Raw genomic sequence first — 14,681 nt, forward strand, 5'->3', positions numbered from 1 at the left:
TCCTTCTCCTGCCTCACTTGTTGAGGAGCCTGGCAAGTTGAGCCATTTTTCCTTTTGTGGGAATCTGCATGTGACAGTGACGTAGATGGACACTGGCCTAACAGAGGTGCTCCTCAGAAGAAAGACACCAAGGAAGGAGGTTCGGAACGCTGCTGCCTCAGAAACACTTGAATAAGTTGGTCATTGACAGTCTTTATTCATAAGATAAGTGTGAGGTCACTTGGACTTATCTGAACTGATAAGCACTCTGTGAGGCCATCCAAGAGCCACCACGCCTATGGCTTCATGTCCACTGATGGTGACATAATGTGTTGAGCCTGACACGGGATGGGCTCAGAGGCTCCTCCTCACCACATCTTTCTGATTTCCAGGGAGAATTCGTTAATGAGTATGTTGGCGAGCTGATTGACGAGGAGGAGTGCATGGCGAGGATCAAGCAGGCACAGGAGAACGACATCACCCACTTCTACATGCTCACCATAGACAAGGTGACCGGGCCCCCGCTGCCAGGTGGAGGGCTTGCCCAGGGCTGGGCCTGCCCAGCTCTGCTCCTCACTGCCTGTGTGCTGGGAGAGGAAGGTTCACAGAGTTTGTGCCTCTTGTTGCCAGTAAGCCCATAGCCTTAGAAAAGTGTGGCTGTTTTTAAAAGACTAGGTTAATAGTAGTCCTTAAAAACCAGATAGAGAATGATCAGAGGCAAAAATTTCTGAATAATTCATAGAAGTCAGAGATGTGGTGATACCTGGAAAAAAGAGGCCACTATGGACATGAGGATGGTTCATGGGGCCCTTTGGGCAGCCCTGGGAAAGGCAGTAGGTGAGTCCTAGGCTCCACGTCATGTGCCACAGGTCATGGCCCTAGGCCTTCAACACGGCCAGTGTCGCCAAGGACAGAAGACTCTGGGTTAAAAGAGACTAAAGGGATACCCAGAGCAGGTGTGTGCTTCGTGATCAGAGCTTTAAGCAGGCAGGGGTTTGAGTGGTGGGGCGGGCGGGGGGCCTGTGTTGGGAGCTATAAATGACATTTTGAAAACAGTCAGGGAGTCTGTTTGGGCAGGAAATTGTTTTCTTTGTGTGTGTGTGTGTGTGTAGGGGGGTGGTTCTGGGGATTGAACCCAGGGCCTTGTGCCCGCAAGGCAAGCACTCTACCAACTGAACCATGTCCCCAGCTCAGGAAACTGTTCTTGATGTTACATCTCAGGTGCAGGAGGTGCCAAGGCCCAGCAGGGGAGCGAGCCTGCAATGGTGCCTGGAGCGCGCGTGTGTGTGTCAGATGCACTGGGTGGTGGCCACATACACCTTCAAGGAACCAGGGAGAAAATGGGTGTGCAGCTGGTTGTGGTGCACACACCTGTTACCCAGATGCTCAGGAGGCTGAGGCAGGAGGATCCCAACTTCAAGGTCATCCTGGACAACCTAGTCAGAACTCAAAAATAAAAAGGGCTGCCAGGCACAATGGTGCAGGCCTGTAATCCCAGCAGCTCGGGAGGCTGAGGCAGGAGGATCGTGAGTTCAAAGCCAGCCTTAGCAATGGTGAGGTGCTAAGCAACTCAGACCCTGTTTCTAAGTAAAATACAAAGTAGGGCTGGGGGTGTGACTCACATATTGAGTGCCCCTCAGTTCAATCTCTGGTACCAAGAAAAAAATAAAAACAGCTGGGGGGGGGTTATAGCTCAGTGGTAGAGCACCCTGGGTTCAATTCCCAGTACTGCTCCCTACCTCCCCCAACCAAAAAAAAGCAAGCAAGAAAATTGTGTCAGTCCATAGATGCACACGTATTTATGTCCATGCACACGTATTTATGTCCGTGCACACGTGCAAGAGTTGAGAGAAAGCAAGCAGAGTAAAATGTCGTACTGCGTGTGAGAGTAGGTGCACAGGGGCACTGTGCTATTTCTTTTTTATGTAGGGTTGAAAATTTTAAAACAAAATAATTGGTTGAAAAATCTGTGGGTCCTGGGACTGGAGAGGCGGGTAGCCCTTCCTCCTCCAGGTTCTCAGCACTTGTTGAGACCTCCCCTGGGACCAGCGACAAGGGCCTGCTCAGAGGCCTGGTGGCCACAGTGCTAAGAAAGGGTTCAATAAATTTGTCCCAAAAGGCAGCAGATAGCCTTTTATTTGGTATGTTTTGGGGGAAGATTATTTTGTTAGGAATTAAAACTGTAGGGCTGGGGATGTGGCTACAAGTGGCTCAAGTGGTAGTGCGCTCGCCTAGCATGCGTGAGGCATTGGGTTCGCTTCTCAGCACCACATAAAAGTAAAAAAAAGATATTGTGTCCACCTATAACTGAAAAAATAAATATAAAAAAAGAAATTAAGAAATTAAAACTGTAGGCCTGTGCCTTACTAAATTTCAGAGTCTGAATTTCAGTGACAAGAGTGTAGTAGGAAAGGCCAAGTCACACATGGAGAAGAACTGAAAGCATTCATGGTGGACTTGACCTGGAAGAATGGGCTGGAGCAAAGATGCAGCCATGATGTGAGATATGCTCTGAATGACCAGGCTGGTGCGTTTCCTCTGAAAACCAGGTGGAAGTGGACACAAGCCCTGCCAACACGTGTGTAGAGGGTGTGACTGTGAGCAGGATCTTCATCGAGGAGCTGCCTGGTGTGGCCACTGTGGACTCTCGAGGGCCTGCAGCTTTCAGGGAAGGGCCTGGGTGGTAAATGGTGTGAATTCTGTGTCAGTATCAGGTCTCAGCAGAGTACCAGCTTTCTAGTGCCCAGCTCCAGCCTGTGGCGGCAGCTGCATGTATCCCTAGAGCAGCCTTAATGACTCATGTTGCTTGGGAGATATCTATTAAAACTGACGCTCGGGCTGTGGCTGTAGATCAGTGGCAGAGGGCTTGCTTGGCATGTGGGAGGCACTGGGTTGGATCCTCAGCAACACATCGAAATAAACAAAGGCATACTGTCCATCCACAACTACCCAAAACTAAAACAGAACAAACAAATACTAACACTCAAACTCCCTTAAAGGGTGCCGTCAGAATTTGTACAGTTGCTGCTCTAAGTGAGCAATTTCTGAGGTGACCTGCAGCCAGCTCTTCAGGGGCATCACCACCAGGGGGAGGAGATGGGAGTGCTCTTGGGTGGTCCCCGCAGCCTAGGGCAGGGCTGTTAGTATGTGCCAGGGACTGCCTGGCCCGCCTCCCTTCTCAGGCTGAAGGACCTCACCAGGCAACTCCTAAGGTCCTGCTCACGGTCACACCCTCTGCACACGTGTTGGCAGGGCTCGTGTCCACTTCTGCCTGGTTTTCAGAGGAAACGCAACAGCCTGGTCATTCACAGTGTGTCTCACATCATGGCTGCATCTGACTGATTCAGGAGGCCTGTTTGGCAGCAAGGACCCTGTCCTGGACACCTCGAAGAGGAGAGGGTGGCGCCTCCTGCCCTTGCTCTTCTGCTCAGCCCTCCGCCTGCTGCCCTCCCCGCCTTCCTCTTCTCTTTTCCCTTCAGGGAGTCAGATATCAGAGACCAGGACATTCAGAACTAGCAGCACAGAGAGTTCACGCATCCTCCCAGGGATAGGTGCAGGCTCAACAATGACCTGGGAGACCCAGGCCCACCCTTGACACAGACACAGCGCACAACACATTAACTGACAACAAACAGCCACCTAGGGGAACAAGGAGAGTCTGATTTCCAGAGTTGCCGTGTAATGAAGACTGGGATGTACACTTTAGGAAATCACAAGGCCTGCAGAGAACCAGGGAAGTATGGCCTGTTTCAAGGAAAAAAATAAACCAATGGGAACTCTCTTAAAAAAAAAAAAAAAACCCATTGACGGATCTCTAGACAAGGTCTTTTTTTTTTTTTTTTAATATTTTTTAGTTATAGACAGATGCAGTATCTATTTTGTTGATTCATTTTTATGTGGTGCTGAGGATCGAACCTAGTGTCTCACATGTGCGAGGCAAGCGCTCTGCCACTGAGTCACAAGTCCAGCCCCTAGACAAGGCCTTTAGAATGACTGCTTAAAACTGTCTCTAGAGCCAAGTGTGGTGTGCACTCCGTAGTCCCAGCAACTCAGAGGCACGGCAGGAGGGTTGCAAGTCTGACACCAGCCTTAGCAACTTAGTGACTCTGTCTTAAAAAATAAAAGGGGCTGCGTGCCCATAACCCTTTTTATGGACACACTTCTTACTCTGTCTCTCTGTCTCTCTGTCTCTCACACACACACACACAGACACACACACACACACTCTCACTCTCATGGCTGGGGATGTGACTCAGTGGTTTAGTGCCCTAACAAAAACAAAAACAACAACAACAACAACAAAAAGTAGAGAAGTCTATAGATGGAGTGGAGGGGTGGTGTGAGGAGAGGGTTTCAGGAGTCTGGAACATACATCATTTTCCTGATGAAACTTACCAGGAATTGAGCATGGTAAAAAACAAAACAAAACAAGAAAAACCTGCAGGACCTTGGCCAGATGGTACTGTTGCACTCTGTGCATGTACCAGTCTGTAGTGACAGGTCCACCGTTAGGTATAACTGTAGTGCACCGACAGGAAAGTGGGGGAGCAGAAAAGCCTGCAGGATGCCCCAACTGGAGACGGAAACCGAACATGTGGCAGGCACCACAGACGGGCTCGGTGTGGGCAGCCCGAGGCCCCGAGCACTCGGACAGCTCTTGCCTGGCATTTGGTGGCTTGCTGACCTCCTCACTTCAGACACACAGCTGGCCACAAACAGGACTTAGACCAAGTAATAAAGGAAGAGAGGAGAGTTGGACTTGAGAAGTGGAGTCTGGTGTTCCAGGGAAGTCAGTCCAGCACTGTCAACATGGAGAGCTTAATCGCAGGTTTGAACAGAGACCCCTTTGGTAGTTAGATGTGAAATTCAGCGGCTTATGAAACTCACAGAGTGAGACCTTGCAGAAGCTTCTCGAAACCGCCTCGGTGTTCAGGGATGGGACACAGCACCTACTGCCTGGACGCAGTTCAGCCTGGTGCAACTTTAGCATCACATCTGCAGAGAAGTAGGTTGAATGTCAGAAACAGTGCAGGCTGAACCCTTCCTGAAGCAGCCAGTGAAGGGTGAGTACCCAGTACCCAGGAGGACAAGGGGCAGTTGCAGCAGCAGGACTGGTGTGAGTGGGCTCTCCTGCTCTGACTGGCTCTGTCCAGGCTTTTCTGCCGGAGCGGCTGGTGGCATCTTGTCTGCAGAGGTATGGCACCAGCCACAGAGCTCCTTGGTCTTAGGACACAGACTGCAGATACCTTAACACCAATGAAGTCAGGTCTTTGAACATGAGGGAGACCCCAGACCAGTGGATGGGCCTGCAGCTCTTCCAGGACCCATAAAAGGAGGGCAACTCTGGCAGGGCTCCTTATACTGGCAGCCCCCACCTGTAGCACCAGGGACTCCAGGGGAGAGGTTCTGACTCCCTGCAGTCGCTCATCAGTCCTAGGGAAGTGCTGTCCAGACCCTTTCTCAAGAGCTGCGACTGCTCAAAACCCCACCCCGGACTCTGGGCCTCTGCCCTTGGTGCTGCCTCTTTAAATCCTGCGGCCTCCCTGGCTCGTGGCCTTCGTGTGGCCTGTGTGTCATTGTACAGCATGTGCTGTGTGGTTTGGGAGTATGGAGTTTTATGATTGAGACTGAAGTGGAATAAAGAGCTTGCAGTTGCCACGGTCACAACTTCCAAGCAGAGTTGGTGGCACTTGGGGAATCGAAGCTGATGAACTGACATAGCTGGTGGATTTACTGTTGTCCAGTGAGTCCTGACGTGGAGAGACCAGGCACACAGGTCTCGAGGTGCTGCCCTCACTGGATCAGGGCTTCCCGGTCAAGGACAGCAGTGCCCCGATCCCTAGTGTCGTCTTGCTTCCTGCAGTAAGGTAACTGAAAACAGTCCAAGAAAATTCCAGAAATGACCCATGTGGGTCGTTGCCAGCCATTCTGTGCAGTGTGCTGAACTCTTAGGCTCTCCCACTCTGACCCATCCCTCTGTCCAGTATGTCTACATGTGGGGCCATGACTGCCCTGGTCATGTGCTCACCTCCTCCAGAGGCAGGCTGTGCAGGAAGACGCCCCCGCTCATGTGGGCTTCAGAGTCGGGGGGGGGGTTCTTGGGCTGCATCTCCATGGGGGGTCCTGCTGTCCTGAAGCTCCAAGCATGCTTTAGAGTGGAGGGGGTGCTTTGGGGGAGTGCTGCTGATGAGAGTGGTGTAGAGCGGGGAGGGGGTGGGTGGGCACCGTCCCTGACCTTGTGGTGGACTGAGGATGCTGATGGGGGAGGGCAGCATAGGCAGTGTGGGGAAGCCAAGCAGAGCCACGGGAGTGGTGTGTGTGGAAGCAGCCTCGGGGTCTCACTGTGGGCCAGGCAGGACGGCGTGATCAGCACGCAGGGTCACAGGGTCTCCACTGTGGGCACTTCATGACCTTGGTGATGGCTTTCCTTTGCCCCGTGCTTGCTGGGCTCACTTCTCCAAGTCGTTCCAACCCACCCTCTGTGAGTGAGAGAATCAGGGTTGGTTTGAGGTGTCCCACAGACACAGGACACCACAGCTGCCAGCACAACTGACGCTAGTCCAGCCTCACTTAGGACCGCGAGAGTTCCTGTTAAGAAGGTAACTCTGAGTCCACATGGAAGTCGGCCTTGGACCTTTGCCTTGCAGCTGAAGGCTGGGCGTGTCCTGGGGGGTCTTGGAGCTCTCCACTGCATGACAGCTGGCTGTGGGAGACCAGGCCCTGGCCCAGGGCTGTCCACTCAGCAAGTGCAGGTGCCTCCTCACACTGCACCTGTATGTTTCAGATGCACTGAGGGGCAGGGAAAGCTGGGTCAGGGTGCTGGGCAAAGCCTGCACGAATGCAGCCAGGGGGCCTGGCTGAGATCTGAGAATTTTGTGGAGAGGTGCCCTGTGATGAGGGTCATGATACTCACTGCGAAAGGTCTGACGTTTTGAATGGACAGCGTCTTCAGATAAGTAAAGCAGGCCGTGCACAGGTGGGAAGGAGGAGACAGTGCTGAGCCCCGCACTGAGCTGTGATGTGCATGGCCAGGTTCTGCCCTCTGCCTGAAGCCCTTTGCCGTCCAGAGCGTGGTGGGGGAGCCTGAGTGCACCAAGCCTGGGTGGTAGGTGAGCCCCAGGGACCTCAGCATCAGCACAGTAGAGAGCCTAATAGTTCACCGTGGGCGGGCGGATGGCTCCATGCCTGCCTGTCAAGGAACGTCCTGAACACCTTGCAGCTGTGGGAAGGACCCAGAAACTCAGGCTAGAGTTTTGCTGTACAAGGTTGTTACATCTAGTATAGTGAGCATCTATGTTCTGATCTTATTTCTATTGTTTTTGAGACAGGTCTTGCTAAGTTGCTTAGGGTCTCACTAAGTTGCTGAGGCTGGCCTGGAACTTGAAATCCTCCTGCCTCAGCCTCCTGAGTCACTGGGATTGCAGGTGTGCACCTCTGTGCCTAGCTTTCTGTTTGCAAAGGAACAACCAGTGTGGCTAGATTGTTAGGGGTGAGAGAGCAACAGGGTCCCCTGGAGAGGCACCCAGGGCTGTGCCTCCTCTGCACCGAGCTCTTGGGCCCTCGACGTGGGTCAGTGGGCATCTGTGGACACCTACTCATCCCCATTTGCACCAGCTCAGAATTGTGCCTCTTAGGTACCTCTCACAGAGCAGGGACCCACCAATTGTGTAGTTGGTCTAGCTGTTGCCACTGTATGCAGCTGGAGCCTGAGCGGCTGTCCGTCCTCCCTGCTTTTGGGCAGAGGTGTCTCTCCAGAGTGGGCCACTACAGGTAGATGCCATTTCCCTCTTGCCACGGGAGCCTGGGTTTCAGTGAGACAGTTCCCAGGGCCACAGTGAGCTTGTATTTCTGATTTCCAGGGCTTCTGTGAGAGTGCTTTCTCAAAGCCATCCATGCTGTCCCTCCCTCACTAGCCAGCGTACGGCTCTTGTGGATGCCATCAGTCCCTGGCCTGCTGCCTCAACAGACGCCTCTTTATCTGCGCAGTCGGCCTGGCTTTGTGTTTGGCCTGTGCTTGGTTGGGCAGTCTGGCTGCTGCCTGGCAGTGACGCTCATGCCCCTGCAGCCTTGTGCATGTCCTTGTGCATGTCCTTGTGCAAGGTGGTGCAGGCGTGGGCTGGCTTCCCTTTGCCCCGTGCTTGCCGGGCACACTCCTCTGAGTCGTTCCAACCCACCCTCTGTGAGCGAGAGAATCAGGACTGGTTTGGGGTGTCCCACAGACGCAGGACACCACAGCTGCCAGCACAACTGGCACTAGTCCAGCCTCACTTAGGACCGCGAAAGTTCCCGTTAAGAAGGTAGCAGTTGCTCAGAGTGGAGCCATCCGCTCAGCTTGGTTTTTTTTTTAACCCTGTAGGATCGTATAATTGATGCTGGCCCCAAAGGAAACTATTCTCGATTTATGAACCACAGCTGCCAGCCCAACTGTGAGACTCTCAAGTGGACCGTGAATGGTGACACGCGAGTGGGCCTGTTTGCTGTGTGCGACATCCCTGCGGGTACTTGGGGACAGCGTGGGCACTCCTGGTTGTGCAGGCAGAAGTGGTGGCTGGGCACAGGCTGTGGCGGGGGTGGGAGGTGGTGAGCTGAAGCCTTGTTTTGATCGTCTGTTTCGTAGACCTCAGTGGTGCAGTGTAGATGTGAGAACGGCCGGAAACCCTGCAGACTGGCTGTGGCCCCTTGCACTGCCGGGGCGGGGCACTCTGCAGTGTGCTGCGTCTTCTCTCCTCACAGGGACAGAACTGACTTTTAATTACAACCTCGACTGTCTCGGCAACGAGAAAACGGTCTGTCGGTGTGGAGCCTCCAATTGCAGTGGATTCCTTGGGGACAGACCAAAGGTGAGGTCTTTGTGACTTCCTTCCATGAAGCCCAGGTACTTCTTAGCTGCTGGTGGCCTTACCGTCACAGGTATGCCTTCAGGGGACAGCATTCTCTTTGAAGGGGCTTGTGCTGTGGGCTGAGGCTTGTGCTGTGGCTGTTGCAGCCAAACACCCCACTGGTGATGACGGCCAGATGGCTGGGTACAGGGCATGGGCAGGGCCACAGCACCTCAGAGCTCCGTGGGAAGGGCTGTCTCGGGCCTTGCCAGCTCCTGGTGGTGGCCGCAGCCCTCCTTGGCCTGCACAGGAATCAGCCGGCCTCAGCCTCCGCCTCGGCCTCCTCCCCCAGGTGTGGCTGTGTCCAGACCTCCCGCCTTTATTGTGGTGCTGGGCACAGAACCCAGGGCCTGGCCTGGCCCATCACTTTGTCACCAGCCGTGCTCCACGCAGGGCCCCGCTCCAGTGGGACCTCACCCCAGCTACATCTGCAGCAACCCTGCTTCCAGCAAGGCCACTTTCTGAGGCTGCAGAAAGAGGCTGCAGGACACTGGTCGGGGCAGTCACTTCTTCCCAACTGTGCAGAACCTGGCCTGAGCCCAGCTTTTGGATTGCTGCTGCCCTCACCCATTCCCTTCACAGGGGCAGCCTGGGCTCTGGGTTCTCCCTCTTCTCCCGCAGGCGAGCCTGGGGCCCTGTGCCCCATCAGCCAGTCCAGCCAGGGCTGCATGTCATTCCTGGAGGCTGCCAACAGCACTGGGCTTATTCTTGGCCGAGCTCTTGGCGATGGGCCAGAGGGGCCTGCGGGTGGGGGAGCTGTCTGGGTGTGGGCCGCCCCCTCTGCAGGAGACCTGATTGTCTTCAGAGTTCCTGGACGGGCCCCGGCCCCGCCCCTCGGGGGCTCTTTGATTCACTACTTCCTGTTGGAGTCTGCGCAGTCCTCTGGTTTCTCTCTTCCTGGGTGCTGGGGATGGGCCTGGGGCAAGCGCTCTGCCCCAGGCATGTGGCTCTTCTAAGTGAACTGTACTCCTTTCTGACTCTAGACCTCAGCATCCCTTTCAGCAGAGGAAAAGGGCAAGAAGACCAAGAAGAAAACGAGGCGGCGCAGAGCCAAGGGGGAAGGGAAGAGGCGGTCTGAGGACGAGTGCTTCCGCTGTGGTGACGGTGGCCAACTGGTGCTGTGTGACCGCAAGCTGTGCACCAAGGCCTATCACCTGGGCTGCTTGGGTCTGGGCAAGCGGCCCTTCGGTAGGTGCCCATCCAGGGATGCTGCTCTCACTGGACCTCTTCTCTGTTGAATGGACCTTGTCTGTCCAGTAATTGGTTGGTCATTTGGGTGGTGACTGTCTCGGTCCAGAGGTCCTGCCAGAGCCCCACAGGGAAGTCCTGGAGCCCAACTGGGAGTGGTGCCCTCCCTCGTGTGTGCCAAGAGTCCACTGCAGCAGCCTCAGCTCCTCTGGCCTCCTGAGTTGTATGGCATCCTTGGCCTGGCTGCACCACACCTTAGTCCCTGCCAGGATGTGCGGGGACACTCCCCAGTGACCTGGTGCATCAGGAGGAGCTGCTGGGAGTGCATGGACCACATGGTCATTTGGAGGAAGATGAAGTGGGCCTGTCTCCTGCGACCCCTGCTATTTCAGAGCAAGTGCCAGCATCAGGGTGAAACTGCTGTGTTTCAGAAGAGATTAAGAGACCCTCTTGCACCTGAGGGACAAAGATAGAGAGAAATATTTGCAGTGGATGTGATAGCTACCCTTAACCTAAAGTCCTTTTCAGTTTAATGCCAGAAAGGCCAGTGTCTGGGCAGAAGATGCTCTTTGAACAGGCAGCTGCAGAGCAGGGAGGGCGCAGGGTGGGAGACCAGGCAGGGCTCACCGCAGGGAGCCGCCTCCTGGTCCACGCGTGGCCCCCATGCTCCAGGCCCTGGTACGCGTAGTAGCAGCCTTTCTTTGTCAGTTGGACAAAAACAGTGTCCTGTGCTAACTTGCATGCATTTGACTGGACAGTTTTGTTTTTAATATTTTAAGTTTTTGGTGGACCTTTGTTTTATTCGTTTACTTATATGTGGTGCTGAGAATACAACCCAGTGCCTCTCACATGTGAGACAAGTGCTTCTCCCACTGAGCCCCAGCCCCAGCCCCTTGACTGGACAGCTTTAGAAATCCTTTCAGCCTGGATTTGAATGGTACACACCTGTGATCCCCACTACTTGAGAGGCGGAGGCGGGAGCTCCCAATTGATTGCGAGTTTGAGGCCCTCACGGGCAACTTATTTCTCTTGTAAGAAAAGTAAGGTGGCTCAGTGGTGGAGCACATGCTTGAGCCTCTGGGCTCAGACCCACGCACGTGAGCCCTGAAGACCTGGTTGCGGCTGTCCCTCCTGTTGCTGACGCTGTGCTTTGTTGCAGGGAAGTGGGAGTGCCCCTGGCATCACTGTGACGTGTGTGGCAAGCCTTCTACCTCGTTCTGCCACTTCTGCCCCAATTCTTTCTGTAAGGAGCACCAGGACGGGACAGCCTTCCGCTCCACCCCGGATGGGCGGCCCTACTGCTGTGAGCATGACTTGGGGGCAGAGTCGGGCAGGAGTGCCGAGACTGAGAAACACTTTCCAGAGCCCACCAAGTCCAAGGGGAAGAGGAGGAAAAGGAGGTGTTGGCGGAGGGTCACGGAAGGCAAATAGCGCCAGGTGGCGGCATGGTCTAATCCAGGGGTGGCGTGGGGCAGCCACCCTGCCTGCAGGGAGGGCAAGCATGGCAGCGCCCTGGGACCCAGCTGGCAGCCTCCGCGACAGACGTCCAGGCCTCCTAGGGAGGGAGCGCCTCTCCACTGAGCCACCCGCAGCTGTGCTGTCTGCACTGACAACCTCCCAGCCATGAGCTGGACAGTCGGACAAGCCAGCCTGGCCCAGAGCGCCAGGCCACTGAGGCCCTGCGGACGTCCATGCTCCCTCCCAGGCTCTGTTAGGCTGAAGTTGCTATTGAAGATTAATGGGTGTGTGAAATGTCTTTATCTCACCAGAAGCGTGTAGAGTAGTGTTTTCTGCAGGGTCCCTGCTCTGCCCCACGCCGCTCGGCTTCTGCACAGTGCTGCCACCACTCAGGAGACGGGACTCAGGCCCTGGTTCCCACAGACCATGGTTCTGATCATTTTGCTCTTTGGAAACAGCTTTTTTTTTTTTTGTACTAATGTGAATTTTTCCTTGGAATGCTTCCTTCCTTCCCATCCTGGTGACAGGCTGGCCCCCTGGAGCGTGGAAGTGGTGGTGTGTTGCAAGCTCTCCTGCCATCGTCTCTGTGGGTTTGAACCCAGTGCTGGTAACATACCTGCCGTGGATGTGCGGGTCACGAGGAGTGGCCTGTGTTCATAGTGGGCCACTTCTCCTTTGGGTCTTTCTGAACACACTAGGTTCTAACCCACATTTGAGGGGAAAACTTTGTATATTTTTTTTCATTTGGATTTTTCTTTTTCTTTTTTAATCTGGCTTTTATTCTCAATGTATTCTTGCTAAACCTGTTTCACAAACCACCACCAAATGAAACGTGTGCTCACTGATGCGACCCTGAGTTCTCTTTCAGAGGCAGTGCACTCAGGGCGTGTGCCAGACTGCTGAGGGCATGGGGCTGCAGCAGGACTCCGTGGCTGGAGTGAGCCTTCCCTTTACTCTGTGGGCTCACTAGCCACGCTCCTCTTGCACGCTCTCCAAGGGCACCACAAGCAGCAGCACATGGTCTCCGGTGGTCAGGCCTGGAGATAAAATTGGCTCTTAATTATTGAAAGACCCACAGAGAGAGCTGAGGAGTACTAAGTTGTCTCTGGAAGACCTGGTCCTTCCTTCCTGGGGGTGCCTCTTGTTTGTCCCGGGGAGCATGGAGCACCATGAGAAAGGGAGAACCTGCAGGCATCCTGCAGGAGGGGGCGTGCACGGGTGGCAGGTACTGCTTTCTGCAGAGGTCTTGCCTGCAGCTGTCCTGCCCTGTGAACCCAGGACTGGCTGCTCTCCAGGGCTGTGGCTGCACTCGGGCACCAGGTGTATGGGCCTGTTGGCCCAGCACCGCCCAGGGGGAGGAAGTTTGCTGACCCGCAGCCATCCCTTTGCTTTTCTCCAATCACGGTCCCCAAAAGTAACCTTATCAAGGACCAAAAGAACAAGCAGCTCTGCAGTGGGCTGTGGCTCCCACATGAGCAGGTCCACCAGCTAGGCCTTGGGAGGTTCTACTTAGGGCCTAACTCCACTCAAACTGTCCTCAGAAAATGCTGGATTTGGTTCACAGATTTTCTGCTCCTTATGCCTTGAATTCAGAAGGCTATTCGGTGACAGGCCAGGTAGCATCCCCATATGCACACGGCCCCAGCCTTTGGAGCACAAGGCCCCAGGCTCCTCAGATGGGTGCCTACCAGTGTTGTCACTTGTCCAAAAGATACCTTCCTACCAGCCGAGCGAACATGAGAAGTGGTTTTGCAATGCACTTTGGGGAACAGATTAACTTATTTTTATATTGGCAGTTAGTAAAGTTTTATGATTTTAAAGTCACTTTGATATCTCCAAATTAAACTCAAGCTTCCTAAAGGAAATGCTGCAAAAATGTTAAATGATTCCCCTTTTCAAAAACAATGAGCAAATAACACTAACTTTGAGAATCTCTATTGGATCAGTTCATAAATCTGAGTAAAACAGGGCCTTGGGATAGTGGCCAGGCATGCAGCCATGACTGGTGCTCCAACCTGCCCAAGTTCGTTCTGAGTCTGGGGGAGGATTTGCTTTTGAGGATTTGATGGCTTCCCAGACATCAGCTTCAGTTCTTTCTTGTTAATGTGAAGTACAACATGGAAATCAGCCGGATGCCCCAGCATTCTTGGCGTCAGGAGTCAGCCTCGACCTGCCCTGTGCACACCCCCATGCATAGGTAGCTCACATGTGCAAACCTGGTGCCTGCCCATGCCAGCACTGGCCTGTGAGGACAGGGGTGCCCCACCATTGTGTGGCTTGTGGGGAAGTGTGTCTTGCATGAAAGTAGTGAGGATCCAGCTGTCCATCCTTGGGGACAGCCCTCCTTTCCCCAGTGATGCCTCCCGGGCCTCCCTGGGTCCCGGGGCGCACACAGGTTGGTGCTCTTGAGGCCTCTGAGATGTTTTATCATGACACCTGAGCCATGATGTGCCCGTATTTTAGAACCACCTTATTTTCAAGGATTCAAGAAACGTGTCGTCTTAATTAAAGTACACAAACAGTTGTCAGTTGCAAGTGTTTTCATCTGTGAGAGGTGTAGCTGGTGACTTGGTGGAGTAGAGCGCTGTCTGTTGGCGTCATGGTGCCACTGTGGCCTGTCGAGCCGTGAGATGCCGCGTCAGAATGAACCAACCCTCAGTGAAGTGTGCCTGTCGGTGTCTGAGCTTCACGCAGGTGCAGGTTCCTTCTAGGAACACTGGGTGCTATCACCAGGTTTGATAGTTAGACTTTAAAACTTGAAATTTTGGGGGGAATATACTGAAATATAGATCTGAGAATTGCCAGTTGGGGAAAAATAGCATTTAAAGTGGAAAGTTGTGTTTGGAAAATTGTGTATGAGTATTTTTGTATTAAAAAAATTTCAAAGGCCCTCTCCTCACTTATTTGCTGTGGCACTGTGTTGACTTTCCATCTCCCGCTGCTCTGGGTTCCCAGTCCCGCCCAGGGAGGCTCCTACCTCAGGAGTCGATTCACCTCTGCCTGGCGGGGGAGGAAGCGGTTGGAACCCTGGGAAATAGGGAATGCCGGACGTCAGAGAGGGAATTGTGATTTGGGGGGAGGAAAAAAAAAAAAAGTTTCCTTCCTTCAAAAATAATTTGGTCCCAAGTCCCAGTCAAGGTGAAAAGGTCTGAGGCAGTCTGCTCCTCTCCTGGCCGG

General features: G+C 53.9%; 1 protein-coding gene across 2 annotated transcripts in view; it reads left to right on the forward strand.

Annotated features, from left to right (window-relative positions):
- Nsd2 (nuclear receptor binding SET domain protein 2) overlaps positions 1–14,394 on the forward strand; it is a 77,087-nt gene extending 62,693 nt beyond the window's left edge. The window contains exons 19-23 of one of the 2 annotated variants that reach the window (XM_015481877.2): positions 372–488; positions 8,336–8,477; positions 8,713–8,819; positions 9,842–10,046; positions 11,206–14,394. In XM_015481877.2, coding sequence (XP_015337363.1) covers positions 372–488; positions 8,336–8,477; positions 8,713–8,819; positions 9,842–10,046; positions 11,206–11,477 — 843 coding nt within the window. In that variant the 3' untranslated portion in view covers positions 11,478–14,394. Of the gene's footprint in view, positions 1–371; positions 489–8,335; positions 8,478–8,712; positions 8,890–9,841; positions 10,047–11,205 lie in introns of those variants that run through there. The other variant, XR_007340944.1, reaches the window with a different exon arrangement.
- The last annotated feature ends 287 nt before the right edge of the window (positions 14,395–14,681 follow it).

This window comes from Marmota marmota, unplaced genomic scaffold, assembly GCF_001458135.2.
Source record: "Marmota marmota marmota unplaced genomic scaffold, marMar, whole genome shotgun sequence".
Taxonomy (NCBI): Eukaryota; Metazoa; Chordata; class Mammalia; order Rodentia; family Sciuridae; genus Marmota; species Marmota marmota.